Source organism: Cuculus canorus, chromosome 12, assembly GCF_017976375.1.
Source record: "Cuculus canorus isolate bCucCan1 chromosome 12, bCucCan1.pri, whole genome shotgun sequence".
NCBI classification, from domain to species: Eukaryota; Metazoa; Chordata; class Aves; order Cuculiformes; family Cuculidae; genus Cuculus; species Cuculus canorus.
In genome coordinates, this window is record NC_071412.1 from 16,772,681 (window position 1) to 16,792,907 (window position 20,227).

A 20,227-nucleotide genomic window follows, 5' to 3' on the forward strand; every position below is an offset into this window, starting at 1 on the left:
GCATCTTCTCTGTTCAACAGGAAAGAGAGGACTGAAATGCCCCCCAAAGGGTTTTGTTTTTCTTCTTTAAACTTCATCTCCTGTTGCCTGAAGTTCAACACTGAAAGCAGACAGCAAGTCAGAGGGATGGGTTTTTCACGTTTTTATTTACTAAGGTTTTTATTGTGTTTTATATTGCAAACCCCATCCCTAGAACTCTTCCCTCCCTTCCCCCCAAAATAAAACAAAATAATAATAATAATAATAATAATAATAATAATAATAATAATAGTAGTAGTTCCACCTACTGAGACGAGCCTAGTGTTGACTGAGGTCCAGTCGGAATAACTCAATATTGGCTACTGCACTGCTAAGAACTGGAAAATTAAACAGTATCCCTGTAAAAAACAAAGCAAAGGAACCCAACCAAAGAAGGATGTTCACCAGATGGTGGATGAAACGCACATCTACCAGAGACAGCCCTCGGGGTGTTTCTGTGCACCTCCATTTGTCTGAGTGTCCACAGGGGTTGTTGAGATTCAAGTACCAATGCAGCAGTCACAGGACAGTCATCCATGAGGGCTCGGCATTGCTGGGCTGAAGACCTTTCCCACCGGCTAATATTGGATCCCTCAGCCCCACACAGCCTAGCTCCCAACCTCTGGAGATGCTCAGTCTAGGGGCCCTCTAGCATACGGGGAAAAAAGACTAAAACAAATATAAAACTTAAAAGGATATTGTGAGTCTTCCTCCTAGGAATTGCCTCGTGCTTTTGAAAATACGAGAGGGTCTGTGACTCTGCTTCAACGCTGTCAACTGATTCTGTTTCAAGATGAACCTGTACATATTTGGAAAAGTAGGATCTATATATTATAATTATCACCTGCCAATTAGTCCTACAGGAGGGTCAAAATTGGCCTGGATTTTAAAACTAGGAGATATATATATAGTAAAAAAATGTGTGTGTGTGTGTGCGTGCTTACACATGTGCATAAATAGACTACATATGTGTGTAACTGTATACTATATATAGAAAAGCATGTGTGTATATATAGATATCTATATAAAATCTATACAAACACACACTCGTGCACCCCTCCCACCACACACACTCACACATACATAGTTGTATGTAGCTAGTGGAAAAACCTTTCCTAGAGTTCCCCTGACCCTTTAAGGAAGACCAAAGCTGATTACATCTGAATTCTGAGCCACCAAAGCATGTTGAAGCAGGAGTGCCCAGTAATGCTTGTAGCAACATTCAAGATACAGGCACATATCAAGAGTTTTGCAAACAATTCAGTATAAAAAACAACCGTCAGCCAGTGTTTCGGAAGAGAGTTGGGGATGGGAGGAGGTAAGAGAGGGAGTTACACGAGTCTGTATCGTTACTGTGATAACAATGAGTTTTTTGGCACTGCTGCATCAAGTCCTGCTTTCCCTCTGAGGGCCTGAGGGCCCCCACGATAGCTGGAAACAGAGGGAGGCTGGACATGTGTTTCTAACATGTGTTAGAAAAATTGAGCACCTGACTCTTTACAGTGAGGTGGCTGAAGACACCTCTTGGCCCAAGGAAAAACAAAAGGTAAAGAAAAGATCAAAGAAAAAGAAAAGGAGACATTTTCTCTAGAGGTAAAGGCTGTAGCTTCTCAGTGCTGTGTGCACCCAATGGCCCCCGACTGCCTCCCTCTCACTTTGACTGCCTTATAGCAGAGGAGCCCAAAATATCCGACCTCACGGTGCCTGCCAGGCCCCAGATGCGTCCAGTGCTGCTGCAACTGCAGGGCGAGACCAAAGCCAATCAGGTGCAGGCTGTTATTGCTGGTGAAATCAAACGATTCCAGTTTCCCCATCACAGGAGAAGCATGGGCCATGGCTGGCCAAATTTCTGGTCTAATCTGGTTTAATGGTATAAATATAGTTGCAAATCTGGAGGGTTCTTGGCTTGGCACCAGTGTTACCCTCGGTGCCTCAAAGCCCAGACTCCCCTGGGCTAAGGAGGAAGAGGGCTGGGGTGACTGCACCCCACTCTTTTCATCTCTTTCTACTCAGTTCTCTTCAAAGCAGTCAGCCCATGGACACTGAGACATTAAAGTGAGAGAGGGAAAGTTAAAGTGCTGCCTCTTTCTTCATCCCTCTCCTTGCTTTGCACGCCCCAACCTGGAAGGCAGCACGCATGCTTTCCAAACCACGGAGAGGTTGAGGCTTGGGTTCTTCTGCTGGCTGAGGTCAGCCACCTGGCAGAGAGACAGGACTTCTCCCACAACACACATCCACAACGCCTACGAAAATACAGAGAGGATATTTACTGCCTTCCCTGTGACTTACAAGGGATTGTCTCTTGTTCCCACTAGGGCATCAGTGGAATAAGAAAGAGACAAGCATTGGAAGTCAGGCCTGTCCATCTCCTGGTCACTTTTATCTTCTTCAGACGGAGTCCAAGCAAAAACTCAGCCCTTCTGAAGTCCCTGGAGGGGACTGCATTAATGAAACTCGCCCCATTTCTTGCTTCCTCTGCAACCTGTGGATCATAGAAGAAACCCGGTAGGCAGTGAAACTTTCTGATGCACAGAGGGACATCCAAGTCCCCCAGAAATAGGCGCTGCGGGCCAGGTTCACAGTTGGTGCAAAGCGAGGCAAAGCTGGGGCAAATCAGAGCTGTTCCAAACACACCAGCTACAGGCCTGACCTGATGTTTCCTTTTACAGCCCACGTCAACCTCGGATTGTTGTCTCAACAGAAAAATCATTTTGGTGGCTTCTATGGCTGATCATTCACATGTTCCAGCTCAGGCACACGCCTTGTCTGTGCATTACCTCATTGGATTAAATTTGCTCATATCCTTTTGTTCCATGTATTAAAATATTCTATAAAATCAAGTGACCAAAAATCTATAGCTCTAAGAATACCTGGTTATCTTCTTTTTTTTGTTGTTTTTTTTTTCTTTGTTTGTTTTTGTTTGTTTCTAATCACAGTTAAACCTAAACAAAAGAAATGGAGAAAAAAAGGGGGGATGGGGAAGAAAAGGAAAACATGATTCATGAATGTCTAATCAGGAATTGGATTGCACGGCTGACATAACCAGCTCTCAGAAGGAGTCCTCACAAATTGGAGGGCAGTTTGGATCTGACAGGTTCCAGATCCCCTGTGAACACTATGGATTCTTTCTGCCCACCAGCAGTCAGAGAAGCAGCGCCTGCAGCGCTGGCCCCAAACACCAGTGGATGTGGTAAAGAACCTGAGGACATCTGACGCGGTAAAGTCACACGCCCAGGAATTGAGCTACAAGGCTTCCCAAGAAGTCCAGTCCCTCCACCAGGAAAAGGAAAGAAGCTGGAAATAGATTCTCTAGAGGAATGAGGAGAACTTTGGCTCAGCGTCTGAGCCAGCTCTTGGGGCAACGATGGTTGGGAAGCAGAAATCAACTTGATGTCCTGGCTCAGACGTCCCAGTGGCACGGGCGGCGTGCTCTTGGATTGCAAGATCTGTGGAGGCGGACTAGCGGTCTGAGGCAGCAGCAGAGATCCATGAGAGCCTGAGGCCCCAGAAGGGCCACATTGAAAAGTTCTTGTTGCCACGGGACTCTGACTAGGAGGACTAAGGCCAGAAGGGGTGTAACAGGGAGAAGCGACACCAGACTGTTGTAGTGGAGACATGGAGGCAAAAGGTGGTCGTTCTTGGTGGAGCTGGGCTACCGATCCGGTTAAAGATCCTAATGCACTTGGATGTGTTTGGCACAAGCCTGAGGACAGCCCACCAGAGGCCTGTGCCAGCTGGCTTAGGCTGGAAGATGGAGAGTTGGAAGAAGGAGGGGGCTGGAAGTGATTTGTTCCCCCCAAAGTCCCACTGCCTGAGAGCTGCTGTAACTGTCCCCCTTGCAGTGGTCTTGTGGTGGGCTGGAACTGGTTGAGAAGACTGGGAGGTGAGTTTGATGAGAGCTGGGTGAGTGATGTTGACGGGGAACTAGCTGTGGCTTGCTGGAAGTGCCCAAATCCACTGCTGGAAAGGGCTGACGGCTGCTGCTGCTGCTGCTGCTGCTGCACGGGCTGAGCTGTCCCCAGGGGTGATCCAGAAGATGCTTGTTGGAACTGGCTCAGTCCCACTGAGGATGCGCTGCTCAGACCTGGCTGGCTTGAGCCACCTGGAGGGGATCCCACCTGGAACTGGCCTAAGCCGGCAGCAGCTGAGAATCCTGCAAGCTGCTGGATGTGGAAGGAAGAGGACGAAGGGGTTTCTGCTCCTGGTGTATGCAGCTGGGATGGAGTACTGGAGGGAGAGCCAACGGCAGAAGGCCCAGTTGATGGGATTAGAGACTGAAGTCTTTTCAACTGTCTCGGAGTCTGGCTGGACTGCTGTCCCAGGGAACCCAAGACAGACACTGGAGGACGGAAGATGGCTGTTGGGAGGCGTGGGTGGTGGGTCAGAGCTATAGCAACAGAAGTAGTGGCTGCTGCAGCTTGCAGGGGTGCCTGGATCAGTGGAGTCCAGATGACAGGAGTGGGTGTGGATGCGGCAGCGGCGGCAGCGGCGGCGGCAGCCTGGACATTGTGAGCACAGTGTGCCATCTCTCTGTCGTGCTGCACAATCTGCTGGATGATCTCATTCTCTTGGTAGTTGAAAACACCCGAATTGAGGTCATGCTGGACTTTATGCAGCAGAATGGAATTTTTCTTACCTGTAGAGAAAGTGGAGAAAGAGTCATTCTGCTATGTCAAAGCATGGGAGGCTTCCTTAGAACTTCCCACCAGACCTTCCTCAAATTGTTGGCATTGTCGCCCCTCCACTGGCATTATGGGGTCTGTGTACAGTCTCTGTGCCCCACCAAGATGACAGACTTCACATCTTCAGCTTTTGTGGTATGATCAATAGACCTCAAGATTCCATAAAAATATGCCCATCAGGACATAATACTGTTAGTTAGACAGCAAAACCACTTTTGATAAGTGTGACAGACTGGTAGCAAACTTAGCAGTCTGCAAGACTCTCATTTTGCACCTCATAACCTGAACTTCCATGAGAAAGAGAGAATAAACGCAAAGGCTGTAATTGTTTTGTGTTTGCAAAGGCAAACCTCAACAATGTAAGCTCAGTGAAGTCTCCCAAGCCTTCAGCTACTCTCCAGTGACACCTTTTCCTCATCTGTCTCTCGCAACTTGTTCACTCTGAAAGCAAGTATATGTTTCCAGTTGAAAGGAAATTTCTCTATGAATGAGGGACAGAAGGACTTTACGTGCAGGGAAAGCTCATCTGGCCCAAGTAAGAACCCTCAGGAGTGCTGCAGTTCCCATCTTACTTGGCCATGCCCTTCTACTCCCAGCTTTAAGGAAACTGCAGGCTAGCAAATGTCATGTTCCAGATGGACTTCCTAGCCTGCAGTAAAATATTAGCTGAGCATTTTGCCTTTTCAATGGGCTGGAAAACGTGGCGTAAGTAGTTTGTCTGGTCTGAGGGTGCACCTGGCACTGAAGGGATGCACACTCCTGGACTAAAGGACAGAACCATTCGAGGGGAGGAGATGTTGCCAGTGATGCCCTTTCAAGAGCACAAATGCCTTCTCAAAGGAGAGGATTTCTGGCGTGGACAGGCTCTCTGCTTAGCAGCTTTCATATCTTTTTTTCTCACACCAGCAAGCAAATCAGCAACTGTGCCAGCATTGATTTATAAGGTGTTTGTCTATGCTGATTTGAATGATTTTTTGTACAAAATTAGTGTGGATTAGATCCCTGTTCTTGCCTTTTCAAGGGTCCTCTATCCTGACAACATATGCAAGTTTGAATTGATGACAACACCTGCCTATGGGCTTCCTTTTCACTTTTGTTTACTGGAGCTGTTTGGATGCGAAGGATTCAGCCCCGTAAGTTCTGTGTACGTGTGGCTGTGTGTGTGCACGTGCATACCTGGCCGTCTGTACGGGCATGTACACAGCTCACTGTGTAGCTGAAGCTCAGGGGATGAGTGCAGAAGGGTCACCTCCAACTGAGGCACCAGCCAGTTTGGATCAGATCAAAAGCTGTAGCAAGTCTCCTTCTCCTGAACCAAATGCATGCTCAGGCCCCGCACCCATCGGCAAACCTCTGCTCTGATTCAAACACCGTTTCTGCTGGTTCCTGTGTGATCACTTCTGGTTCCTGGACAAGATCAGGGCAAACAGCCGCTTGCCAATCGCTGCAGATTTACAGAGAACAAGCGGCAGGCATGGAGTGGAGGCCTGGATATGGAAGGGCCTCTTTTTCTGTATTTTAACCCTCAAATCCTCTTATATATTAAGGTTTAAAGCCTGGTAGCACAGCTCATGTCAATTAAATTTTTTGCAGACAAGGACTTGTCCATTAAACCCGTTTCCACACTTCCATGAAATCACAGTTTTCAAGGTAAGTCAACAATTGACATTATTGACTAAGACCAATATAAGTAATTTGTCCCGTCCAGCATTGTAGTTTAAACTGGTCAGCTGACAATTTCCAAGAAGGAATGGTTAAGAGCGAACTGCCAGGTTGGGTAGCAGTGCCCAGGGAGATTCAGAAGGACTGTCCTTTCAATCCCTTACCAGTCAGATCTTGGATCTTTATGTATGTATGATCTTATGTGTGGGTGCGTGTCTGTGCATTAATGACAGCCAGATTGTTGGTTTGGATTTTTAGTGTATGATGTATCTTTTGCATCTGTAACAGATCAAAGAGTAAGAGTTTAAGGACATGCTGCAACTCCAGCCAAATGTAACATCAAACACCTGGCAGCATGAATGACTCTCTGAAGAAGGTGGCTGGTATCCTGGTGTCCAAAAAAGTAACTCTGAAATGGCTGAGTTTTGAATCTAACGAGCTGAGTTCCAAACGTACCACCAGAAAAAGGTGAAACAATTATTGTACAAACAGGGAGGAAACTGTAAAGCATAGGGAGGTACCAGTCCTGGCCACACACAATGCTCAGAAGGCATATGGGGTGATGTTTAAGTTCTAATGCCTAGCTGCAAAGCATGAACAGGTACAGAAAATATCCACAAGAATCAGGCTTAAAAACATCAGTTAATAAGTACAACGTATTTGGGTTTTCTCAGGGAAGAGGTGATTTGATACTGATTTACAGGGAACTTCACAGATGAAGGACACTGCTAAGGACAACTCCCAGAAGGTTCCAAAAACTTAATGTGATTTTAGACAAGCTCATAAAAAACCAGAAGGAGCAATCTAAATGCAATTGTAGTTAAGCACTGGAAGAACACACTGAGGGCTTTTCCTTTCCTGCACTTTTTAAAATCAAGCATCTCTCCCTCTATAAAGGACATTGTGGCTTTAGCAACTGAGTGCTATGCAACAGTGCTACACAATTATTCAGAGCGGATAAAGCTGAACTGCACGACAAAACCAAACCACTAAAATGCTGGCAGAGTTTTGATTCTGGATCTGCAACTGGTACGTTTGGCATGTGTCTGTTGTGACTAGTGCAATGGGATGCTTAATGCTTTTGTGTTTTACCTACTGCTAATCACTCCCTCACTAGGCAGAACTATCTGGCCTTTCTTTTATCACTGCGGAGAAAGAAAGCTACCAGCCCTGGAAGGACACAGTGTCGAAGGCAGTGTTCTGAGCTGCTAACAACACTACAGGGGCTGGAGAGCCTTTCTGCACTGGAAGTGCCTGTGTAGGGTACATATAGCAGATTGGAACAGAGAGCACTGGCTATCCCTAAAAAGACAGACCAGTTCCATGAGCCGTTTGTCCAGCCAGGCACGCCAGAGGGAGTGTGGATGTCACCTTTAAACTTCTGAGCATTTTTGCAGTGAACACAGAGTGAAAGGGAGTTAACAGCACAGAGGATCTTGCTGCACACACACACACACACACTGAGTAACGTCTACCTGATATCTACCAGAATCACATTCATGCTCACAAACAGATGTGATCACAGAGAGCTGCTGACACAGAAACAGAGACATCAACTGCTCCAGGGCTGAAGAGGAGGAGCAACCTATCCAAATAACCCTGACAGGTAAGGGAGAACCTGGCCAGCACGCTTTAGTTAAAGGGGATTCAGACTGCAGGTTTGTAATCATTCTCTTCCTGGGGTTGCAGGTAAAAAATCCCAGCATGGGGAATCTGTAGCTATCTTGCACGACTGCGAGGTCAGGAGGTGGATGGGAGACGGCATGCTGAGTTCAAAGCTCACAGGCAAAAAAGCCACCACACCACACTTGCTTTCTTGATAGCGGCCTGAGGAGGACTGGTGAGGGGAGAAGGAGAAACAGCAGATGTTGTTAGCGCTGCTTTCCAAAAAGCTCAATACCAGTGACGGCTCTGTGTTCCCATCACTGCACCTCATCTCAGTCTCTTAATTCCATGTCACCTGCCTTTGGCTTCTGATATGCTTGTCTGTGCTTGAATAGCCTGCAATTTCCAGTGCTGCCCTCAATTCAAATGAGAACCCACAGTGATGTTAATCAGAGCTGCACGGATGAGTTGAGGGATGGATGTTTTCATAACCAGAGCTCTTGAAAACACAGAAAGAGCTGAACAGCAGACTCTGGTTTCCTTGGCAGAACACTCAGTAGAGAATATGCTAACAGTTTCCAAACAGGCGTACTATTTACTGGAAAATGGTTTGATCAAAGCTCCTTAAATTTATCTCAAATTGATAATATAATTCTGGCACAAACCTTGGGATTAGTATAATTTTTTTTTAGTTTTTAAAACAGAACATTTCAATTTGGCTCTGAAATTACATTACAATTTACTGTTTTCTTGAGCTAACTTGAATGCATCAACTGTCGCATTAGACCAACTTTTCTATTTTGCCAAGAAAATCTCAAATTTCTGCTTCAGAACATCTAAATAATTGCTGAGTATGTCCTTTCAATTATTGAAGGGGAGAGGAAATTTTCAAAATCATTTTTTAAAATTGCAATTGGCTAGCAAATGGAAATGTTAATTGGTTCCACCACTTAATTAATGGCATCATTTACATGATCTTTCCGCACACTACTCTAAGTTTTACTAGCTGTTTCTGGAGAAAACCCTGGTTCAGGCCAGTGCCAGATGAGAACAGGCAGACAGCAGAGTCCTGCTGGGAGCAAACCATTTTACTGGCTGCTTGAAATAAGATCCTGCATGATACACAAGCCAATAGTCGGAGCGAGTTTGCTTGGGCCAGTGGTTCTGAGATTATTTCTCCCCTTCATCTTATTTATGAAATTGCTTCAGTTTCAAATTCATTTTTCCTGCTCCTGGTTTATTGTCACAGCCCCTGCCTCAAAGGAAGAGCAAAAAAGAGAGCAATCAAAGGACTGAAAGGCTGATTAGTTTGGCTCTGGGTAACCCGAAATGTGTGGACGTTCTGCAGCTCACAGGCACACCCTGTGAACTGCAATAGAGCCCCGTGCTCAGCCGCAGGGAAGCTTCATCAGGGGAGAGGAGACCAGATCCCAGTTACCCCTTCAATCTCATCCCTCATGTGTCACCAAGTTCCTCTGTGGTGTTTATCCTAGTGCTGAGCAGAGTCTAAGGTACTGATAAACAATCCCCCCAAGCATTTCTCCTAAAGCCAAGAGCACGATAGAGATTTACTGAGATGCCACGGGGCCGGCACAGGAGTCACCTGCAACCACCTCACCTACCAACTCCCAAACTCACTTACCCTCTGGTAACTTGAAGTTCCCAACATTTCTGCTGAGGAAAGAGACACTGTCTCAAGTTTCTGCAGGGCAAGAGGTGTGGGATAACCTGATTAAGGGTTATCCCAAGCAGCCATGTGGGCTGGATGTGCCCCTGAACCAGGAGTGAGGGACAGCTCAACTGATGAAGCTCCTGACACAGGATTACTCTTTCTCAGAGCCAGACAAAAATAAAAATCATCAATGGAGTGCTCTGGGTTCTAAAAATTCCCTATTTTTCTCTCTGCAACAACAAGCTCAGTACAGAAAAAAAAGGAAGATTTTAGAGCCTAAAAAAATGTTCATAGCAAAGCTACATGCTTTGAAGTGGAGTGGGATATGTAAAATTATGGAAACTAAGCAACTAGATGTTGCTCCCTTAATAAAGGATTGCAAAGTCAGATTTTCCTCAACTGTCGATAAGGCACTAAAGAACAGGGAGAGAGGCTCATGTGATTTCATAAAAGGAGCCAGCACCCAACAATAACTCTTGTATCAAATAATCAAAATTAGCCTTCAGTTGTTAAAATTCTGCACAGACACAGGGAAAATTAGCTTTGACTTTCTGTTCAGTTCTCTTTTCAGTTTTGTCTAAGCCCACTGGCTGCAGTTTAAGAATTCAGGTCACTAAATTGCTTTCTGAATTTGCATGCATTTGAAATAATCTCTTTATTAGGCTGGCTTTTACCCTGGCCCTGCTGTCAAAGAGGCTGCTCCCAGACACACGGTTACTTTTTTCAGGCCTTCGCTTCTTATTATTTATACTCCTGGGTACCAAATGCCTGGCTTGGATCACTGGTTGCAGCAAAGGGCTCACAGCACATTGCAGCTTTGAAGGGAGACTTTGCCCTCCCTGTGCCTATGGGTTACTTGTGTCCTGAGCTTGTGTATTCTGGTAATTCAGCTTGTGACTGTCGTCCCCAGAGGGGCAAAACAGCAACTGGCAACTGCAGCCCAAGCAGCCCTGGGCCACCCTCGGTAACTGGCAGTTTGCCACGGCTGCTTCTATGCCACGGGGGAACTCTTCTGCACGGGATCGTGCTGGCTGGAAGGCCTCGCTGCACCAGCCTGTGCCACTCTCCATGTATACAGGGACATGAGCTAGAACAGAGATTGCAAAATAGTTCTTAACTCATTATCTCTCAGATATAAGTAAACCCACGCTGAACTGTATTAACTCTCATGTCATGGTTTCTGCTCAGAATTGAGGTAGCTCTTGCAAGCAAAGCAAAGCCAGCTGGATCAACTCTAAGACCATCCACAGAGGAGTTCAGTGCACTGAATAAATCTGCTCTAGAAACTAATTCCGATCAACTTTCCTGAGAGCCTGGCTCTGCAAATACATTGCAGACTGGACGTGTAGTTCTCAACAAACTGCTCTGCAGCCGTTGCCGCATCTGTGCTCACGTGCCCCAATACACACGAGGCAGCACCCACCAGCAAAGACAGCTTCATTTCTCTCTTGCAAAAGCGGTATCCTTTGAACTCTGGGGGCACATTTAAAGTACAACCATATCTCCTTCTCCCCTGCTCTCTCCTCTGCAAACCTATGTGGAATTACACCTGTATGCAGGGGTTTATTGCAGGAAAGCCAAACACCATACTGAAAGGGAAACACATTTTATCAGTATAGAGCCCAGCGTAGAACTGAATCAGTTTTCTTCTCACCATCTTCCCAATCAATAATGACTTAAAAATTGTCAAATGGGCAATTCCCTGTCTTTCCAAGTGGAGATCTTCCCTCCCTGTATGGCTCAGGCCTACCACTGATCACTTCTCCTCTCCCATAAACCGAATAGGTATCTTCCAAAACACAAGGCAACTCTTTTAACAGACAGAATACCGCCTGTAACTGGGCCAAACTGCTGTAAGGCAAATGATAAACAGTGAAAAATGTTATCTGATGAATCTCTGGACAGGTAAACTGAACTTAAATTAAATTAAGCTCCTCCCTCCAGTCTTTGCAGTTATGGGCATCATACAGAGCTTGGCAGAAAACAGTAATTAGTATATAGAGCTGTTTAGAGCAAACGATTTGTGAATACCTATGAATGGATGTAAGAATTGTATAATCTTGGAGTGCCTGTGAAGCTCTGTGCTGCCTGAAGCGTGGTGTCCTGGCTGTTACTTATCACCAAAGGGTTTCTTTGGTGCTTCTCCTCAAGTGGCAGAAGCGAAAGCTTGTGTCAGAAGCGAAAGCTCCTGCACTCAAGTCTCCGTGTCCTGCTGAAGCTGGCAGCTGTGATAGGGACAGATTCTGGAAGACTCTGGACATTCTGGCACTGTTTTTCTGTCAGCTGTGTGCTTTGTAGTGTGGTCTGGTTGCAGACAGCTACTGGACTGCTTTCAAGGCAAGAGAAGTTCCTGGTGCCTAGAGGTGTGGTTCTTAAGCATGTCCTGCTTCATGTATTTAAATAGGGGGTTGAAATTGATTTTTAAAGGCATTGGAATGATGAAATGTTACCTGAACAGGTGTTTGACTTTGGTGCAGATAGCAAGGAGCTGTGGATGTGACTCTCTAAATATAAAAGGAATCCATTAACTTGGTGGACCCATGGAGACGAAGCACAAATATATTGCATCTCCTATGGCACCCCTAAGTCTCTCACTTCTGCTTCATGTCTCCTGGCTGCCCATCCATCCATCTGTGGGACCACTGACTCCTGCCTCGACCACCAAACTTCCCAGAGAACTCACACACTGTGAGACAAACGTGGATTGGGATAAAGTGATGTGATGAAGGTCATTTACAAAGTCAAAGACAGGTCTCCAAGACACCACCATCACACTGCACTGTCCCTCCAGCTGGGGTGTCTTAGGCTTTAATTTCCTTCTAGATTTGCATGAGAAATAGCACTTCATATTCAGGTGAACAGGGTTGCCACTTCACCTTAATTATACTGAAGTAATCAGCATTCACTGATGGCTGGTGAGTTGCTGATATCATTCCTTAAGCTGAATTTTAGAAAATACTCTGAGTCTGGTCCTCACTTCCAGATAAGAGGACATTCAAATAGTCAGTTCCTGCTTCAACTCAAGTCCAAGCTCCTACCCTGCCTATCTGTGCTACGTAGCATTTCCAGGGTGTGAGACATCCGAGCCATTTTAGCCCTCTTTGGAGAAGACGAACCACACTTCAGCTGCCTTTTTCTCTCTGCTGATTATAAAAGTCAGATTCAGATCTCCATGTTGTACTGTTGGAAATTATGGGAGAGGGTTTCAAGTCAGAGGAATGCACACAGTGGTATTTGAACTTTGATTCCTTACAAATAGTTATGTTTGCGGGTTATTCAGGTGATCAGAGAGGATGCATCACAGGAGAAGTTATGTTACCTCTTGTCAGCCACTGATACCCTCACCTGCTCAGCACCTGGACAATAAGATTCCATCTCCTGAAAGGGCTGGGCAGAGTTCAATGTGCTTTTGAAATTGAAATAAAGCCTCTTCCCAAAGCACACGGTCTGGCTTTGTACACCTGGGCCACGGGAACTTGCATCTTTACACCACCCATGCCTGTATCAGCAGCCTCAAACAAGCAGCATATATATACAATTATATAAAAATATTTCTCTCTGTATGACCAAACCTGCTTGCTCATCTCACATGAGCTGCTCTTCGGAGGCTACTCACCTGCATACAGTAAACAAATTTGGGAGTACAATGTTGATACAGGGTAAAATTTACGCTGAGTACATACTGTTTTCTTTATACCCATTTCAGTCTGTTCAATTTATTCACACAATCTCGCAGGGCTCCTGCCACAAGGGAGCAGGCAGCTAAGAGGCATTCAGAGACTGAGCTCCACCTTTGCTGGTATTATTTTCCCTGTAGAAGAGCTGAGGAACTGAGGCACGGAGCAAAGGCGTGACAAGGACAAACAGCGAATCCATGGCAGAGCTTGGCACGGATCCCAGATCCTCTCATTCACAGCTCACCTAGCCTGCCACAGGCCAGTCCTTCCTCCCAGGCAGCAGATCCCAGCGTATTACTCACGACCTAGACAAGCAGGGTTGCAAACCCAACCAGGTTTCAATTGCAGAAGCGTGATCATAAGCTGACAAATAGGGTGCCTTGTCAAAAAGTTTGGGAACAGCTATTTTTGTAACTTGTTTATATGACAAAGCTTTTAAAACTTTTAAAACACTGTAATATTTTGTACTGCAATAATATTATCTAATTACATTTAGAGACCAGTATTGTGTTGTCTCAAGCTTTTCTTTGGTTTTTTAGCACCTGCAATGCCTGGAGGAAACGCAAGGCACTTTTAATCCTGGGTTAACTGCGATCCCTGTATCAAAACATATTTAACGGGCATTCAAAATATACACATGTTAAATGGTGTGGCAAAAAATTCCTGGTAAAAATCAAAAAATAACTTCCTCTGTCTTCAAGCACACCTTCAGGTCTCACCAGCGACCTTGATACGGTTGGTAAGCAACCTTATGAAAGGCCTTTATGCTATTTATTACAGCACAACAAACAATGGCAAATAATTGCCCCCCGATTTTTTTTGTTCGCATCAGTGACTTTTGATTCAACAATATTCACGATCTGTATTGTATTTCCTCCTAATGAACATTTGAACAGTTGTGTTTTACAAGTGCAAATACTTGTGAAAATCTAATTTTAAGCTTCGGTGGTCACTGAGAGCCAGTTTCAAAGCCGGTCATGAGCAGAATGATGCAGCTTACGTAACGGATGCATCACAAACTGGGACAATTCAGAAATGCTTGTCAGACCAAGAATTACTCATTGCAGAAATGAACAAATCATCTCAACACACAAATACTACACAGAATTCTACAGCTTGGTGAAGAGCAAGAAAAAGAGGAAGATTTAATCAGTGATAAAATGATCATTAATCAGCCAAATTTCCTGGAGTCTCAGCCTTCAGGCCCTGTGCCTGTGCAGAGTTGCGCATGTGATATTCTGTAGGCTGAAGAGTTTTTTAGAGTCTGAGGTTACTCAGAGAGCAGAGTTAAGCAGGCACATAAATCCATACAGAATCCCAGCCTTAGCCAGTTCATGGAAACCAATCCCTTCCAGTTTTTAGAGCTTTGCAAGTGCAAAACACCTGGAAAACTTCTTCCCTAGCCATTCATGGCACAGGCAGGACGCCAATATCAATTCCCATTAACAACAGGGGTTAAAAGGATACATCAACATGCTTTTTGTCAAGTGATGGACATAGTTGACAGCTCCTCGGGGGCTGTGCCCTTCCTGCTGCTGCACTGACCATCTACCAGCGGGAAGCAAGGGGCACAAAGATCATGGTGCACCAGCCCTTCTCCTTCCCGTCTGCCCAGCCACATGCTTTCAAACTGCATTTACTCTCAAAGTGAATGCCTCATCGCACCTCCAGTCAATCAGTACTGCTCTTGTTGCTTCAAGGGACGAGGCCTTCAGTTCTCATCCTGTATCTCTGCTACCTAAACAACCTTGGACCATGCTTTCCAAATCCTCCATATAGCAGGAAATCCTGCAAATATCTCCCTAGTCACTGTGACTGGATGGATAAGAATTTTCTCCCAGCCTTCTTGATTCCTCTCTGCACAGGGGGAATAGTGGATAGGTCTTATCCTGGTACTAGTATAGTGATAGAGCCCTCTGAATCATTTCATGTACTCAGTGAAGCATTGGCCTCTCAAGGACACGCTGTCATCTGGGTAGAAGGGAGTTACTGAACGCACCACTGACTTGGAAAGAGGCTCCCATTTGCTTCCATCTTGTGTACAGATCCTGAGCTGAATTTAACAGGAACCAAAAATATGGTCCTGCTTCTGTTCATAATTGGCCTTTACCCTTTTCTTTTCCCTTAACTTATTCCTCTAGAATAATCCCTCTACTTTCAGAGTCTCAGCAGAATGCGGTAATCTTGACTTCCCTAAAACATCACGTGCTGTCACACGGCTACTGCGCTGCTCTTTCTGGATGCTGCATGTTTCAGGGGAAGGTGAAGAACTGCCTTATTTATAAAGACAGGGATTCCCATGGGATCTGCCAATTTCAATAACTCTCTTAGGCTCTTTGGGGAAAAATCCAGCTAAGGAGTGCTGGGCAAGACAGGTTTGGAAGGTGCTAGGAAGAGGCTGTTTTGCAATAGTAGAGAATGTGAAGTTGAAACAACAGGCAGCTCTGAAGTCTGATTGATAGGAAAACAGGGGGAGCACTAGGATTTTCAATGTAAAACTCTGAAGGTCTTTTCTACGGCACAGAGACCTTAGCTCAGCAAAATGGCAACAGGCGGAGAGGACAATGCTGGAGCTCTGCACCAAAGGGCATGTTATTCCAGTTGCTCCATGTCACTTTCTGACCTTATGTTGGCATTTTACAGCTGCATGGAAGGGAATTTCTCCTAGGGGAAGAGGCATGTGAGGTTATTTATGCTGGTTCTGAATTCTCTTTGAATTTTAGTTACATGTGCAGCAGCATGCCTGTATACACAATCATGGAGAGTAGCAGGCTGGGCAGCTCAGCAGCACCGACCATCTAAAGCCAAAGAATTTGAGTTAATGTCAAGCTGGCCCATCCCCAGTTGTGCCTGACATTACATTTTCTTAGTGGTTTGTTGAGTCTAATTTAAATAACCTCAGTGATGGGACTACTGCCACTTACACTAGGGCCTCATTAGCATGGGCTTTGCCAAACTCCACATATTTAGCTCATGACCTTTTGCTCAGGGGTCACACTTTCTGATTTGCAGCAGGTAATGAGATGCAAAGAATACAATGTTCCTGGCATGAAAAGCCCCAGAGACACTGCACCCCTTGCTGGGATGCCAGCATATTCCCTACCCCCCCCCCAACCCCATTATCCTCCTTGCCTTCTGCCTTGCAGTCAGACCTGCACTGACCTTTATGATTCTGAAAAGCAATGAAAATGCATGCAGTTTTAAGAGATGTATAATAAAAAGCTGAAGAAGTTAGACTGGGGCTCTGAAATGCCCAGTCTTCAGCTCTGCAAAGACTTCTTGCATGACCTTGCATAAGTCACTTAATCTCCCTCTGTGTTAAATGTCTCTGGCTGTGACCAAAGAACATTATCCTGGTCTCCTCTAGTTAGACAGGGATGTTAGCAGCACAGGTTATGCTTCTGTCAGGACACGGCAGCATCCTGGGATGGGTCACTATGAACTGCAGCAATTCAGTAACATTCTTTGGTTAATTGTGTTTAATTTGGGCTGGGGGGGCCTAGATTATTATCAATTGTTCCATATCATTGTTCAATCAGGTGCCTATTCCTACTGAATATACTTATAGTTGGACTCTAATGGACAACTGGGCAGGTGCTTTATTGTTGTGTTTTGCTGATTGCTTTGCACAAGAGGCTCTTTCAGATCATAAGCTTTCCCCTCCCTACAACACTCCTTGTTTCTCCAGCTGCTTGTCAACTATGGCCAGAAAAAAACCTGTCCCAAAAGGGAGCATTATGGTCTGCATTTCATTACGAACTGCTTATCAGAGAAGAATGTTCTTCCTCATCAATGTGGCTGCTAGTTTTTGTCTTAGAAAAAAAAAAAAATCCTGATAGCCCACACAGTCACACCCCAGCCAGCATCCCTGCAAAACCAGGTTACACTAACAAACACTCACATGAGAGATGATTTGTGCCACAGAATGCTTTGCTGGAATATCAGGGTTTGCTTGAAGATCTTTGGGCTCACAGCTTGGTCTGTTTTCTCTTGGCCTGGGAAGCTGTCACTATTTACATAATCTGAGCTAAAATTCAAAATCTAGTGAATTCACCACCATGGCCCTGATGGCCTCAGATTGCAGATCTCAGGTCTTCAAAAGGAACTCTTGGAAAGAGGAACAAAAGGAAGCAGGAGCCAGCAGAAATGTGTATGTGTGACAGAGAAAGAGAAAGAAGGATGTGGATTTAACTGCTTTTGAGTGGGGCTCTTTGTAGGAGCTGAAGTCAAGCAAGGAGAGACAGGCTGAGATTTCCTTCAGTTCACATCTCCAGCAAAGGAAACAAGAACTAAGCTCGGAAGGAGACACTCACACCTTCTACTTACCAATCCTGTCCAGCCTGTCGAGAGCCACGGTTTCAAAAGCTCGTCGCATCATGGGATACTCTTCCAGCACCTCATTGAAGTTGTCCACTGAAAGGGAGTAGAGCCGGCAGTAGGTATCGGCTCGCACACTGGCTGTGCGCCGGCCACGGGTCAGCAGGCAAATTTCTGGAATGAAAGACCCAGCCTGAGAACACAGGGATGACACCATCACCCCTGCAATACAAGACCTGGCACTATCATTCATGGGCGGCTCTGCGTGTCACTCAGTCTCCTTGCTAGACTCTACCTGCCCTGCCACCAAATACATGAGCAGTGCAATATTCTGCGTATGCAGTCACATTTAAAAATACCGGGGGCTCAGTTGTGGAAGCTTCTACGCACAATTGCACCTCAGGGATTCTGCTGATCTGACTACCCAGTCAAGTCTTGTTATGGTGGATTATCAAAGATACCATTCAGAGTGGAGAACTGCCTTTCTCCAGCATCTCGTGGGCACTGGGAGCAGAAGGTCAAGCCATGCTCTCATTGAAGCTAATTCTCTCTCTAGGTTTGTAGTAAAAGACCTGGTTTTGGTGTCTGGTAGTCATTTTGATCCCCGCAGCTGCAACATTTGTCTTTCCGAAGTTTTCAAAGCTTTTGTAGATGTGCCACAAGCTCATAGATTGTCAGGGAAAGCCAAGTGAACAGCACCTACTAACTCTTGGTGTAGCTACACTGCAGTTGGCCACTCCTAGAAGGATGCTGCACTGGTTACAGAAAAGAAAACTCTTGACTCTACCACAGAGGCCTGACTTGGGCACAGATGCTGCTCGATGACTTAGCAGAGAGCTTCCGAGTCCTGCTTTTCCACTGATTACACACAGAGTGTGGGCAGCTAGGACAGGCACTTAAAGACAGGCAGTGTGACCTAAAGGTGACAGCACTCTTCTCTCTGCTGTGCGCTGAGTGTCAATCCACCAACACTGCTCTCAGCATTCCTTCTGGGTCTACCCCAGAGCTCTGGTACAGCAGCACTACCAGGTTATAAATGTGTTATTAGGCTGCTTTCTGAAGGAAATGATGCTTATGAGACTGTGCTAGCTTTGAATGTGCATGAGGAGTTGTGTGGACGCTATCTAGACCACATGTAACGGCACTGGCAATTTTAAACAAATTTGTCAGGGTATCTTGGCTACAGCCCCATAACTCCAAGCCCTAGCAAAGCGACCCAGCTTGCTAGGGATGTGCCAAATCCTTGTACGCCAGGTAGGCACAGACAGGCTGTTTCACAGGAACTAAGAGTCTAAGAAGAGTGTAGGAAATGCAGAATAGGGATTTTTTAATAGAGAAAAGGCTTAATATAAGAGAAAGAATGGCAGGTTTTTTTCTGTCTCCTCTCAGCAGGCCACTGGTGTATTCAATGCTTGTATTGAAACATGCATCTACCGGAAAACCTGGGCTGTTGGTGAGGCCTCTATGGGACCCTGATAGGAGGTGTGTCTCTGTGTTACTCATAAGAGCAATATCCTAAATCTTCTCTTACAATCTTCTGACCTCGTGCTAGTTTCACTGTTCCAGACCTCTGCTGCTGATGCATTATGCCTGCCTGCTGACCTTCACAACATTTTGCTGAGCCACAGGCTGGGGAGATGATGGATTATGTTTTTCCCTCCATGTTTATATAGTACCTCGTATGATAGATGCCAGACAGTAAGACTAGGGAACACTATAAATGTGCTTGAAGAACTGAGAATGCTCCATTTTTTTCCCTTGAGGTTGTCAGCTTCACAGATCTGTCAGTTTGCTGGGGGCAAAAAGAAATGAACCTACAAGAAATAAGTTTCCCTTCTCCATTTTGTTCTTATTTATTATCTAGATTCCTGCAATGCTTGTAAATCCCCTTCCATTGCAGAATTTACTATATGGGAAGCTGCAAGACAGGTAAATTGAACAGAGGGTGGAGGAGGAGGTGGCTGGGGTGTCAGCTCCACAGGCTGTTGCCCCTGTGCGTTCAGGACAAGTTAAGGAACGTATGAGCAATAGCAGCGGGTATTGCTGCATAAGGATAATTGATTAATACACACCTCCAAAGTAGGAGCCATCTGCCAGCTTGGTCTCTTTGTTGCCTTTGGTGAGGACGCTCACTACGCCGTGCTGGATGAAGTACATCTTCTTGCCAATTGTGCCCTCTCGGATGATGTAATCCCCTGGCTGAAACACCTCGAACCGCAACTTGGTCAACATGGATGTCACAAAGTTGGGATCTGCATTGGCAAAGAGGGGCATGGAGGCAACCAACTTCCGGCAGTTGAAGTTTATGATTTCCTGACCATGACGTGATGCAAAAGAGAGAGAGAGAGAGAGAGAAAGACAGAGAGGGAGGAAGAGAAAAGATAGGACAGGGACCAGAAAAGACATACACATATTTTTAGTCAATATCTGATAATCCACTTGACCTGTACATTATAAAGTGGGGGGCAAAAACCCACTGTTTCCTTAGCCTGGCTCCCCAGTGCAAGCTGGAATGGGCTCTGGGTGCACAGAGCAGGCAGCAGCATGCTCGACACCCATGCTTCACTGCTTTCATTCATATGCTTCTCTTTGTG

General features: G+C 45.6%; 1 protein-coding gene across 4 annotated transcripts in view; it reads right to left on the bottom strand.

Annotated features, from left to right (window-relative positions):
* Nucleotides 1–278: 278 nt before the first annotated feature.
* Nucleotides 279–20,227, bottom strand: part of HCN4 (hyperpolarization activated cyclic nucleotide gated potassium channel 4) — a 143,040-nt gene continuing 123,091 nt past the window's right edge. For 3 of the 4 annotated variants that reach the window (XM_054078238.1, XM_054078237.1, XM_054078236.1), the window contains 3 exons: nucleotides 19,706–19,946; nucleotides 17,643–17,807; nucleotides 279–4,654 (listed from right to left, as the gene is read on the bottom strand). In XM_054078238.1, the coding sequence (XP_053934213.1) occupies nucleotides 3,081–4,654; nucleotides 17,643–17,807; nucleotides 19,706–19,946 (1,980 nt within the window). In that variant the 3' untranslated portion in view covers nucleotides 279–3,080. The remainder of the gene's footprint in view (nucleotides 4,655–17,642; nucleotides 17,808–19,705; nucleotides 19,947–20,227) is intronic. The other variant, XR_008451958.1, reaches the window with a different exon arrangement.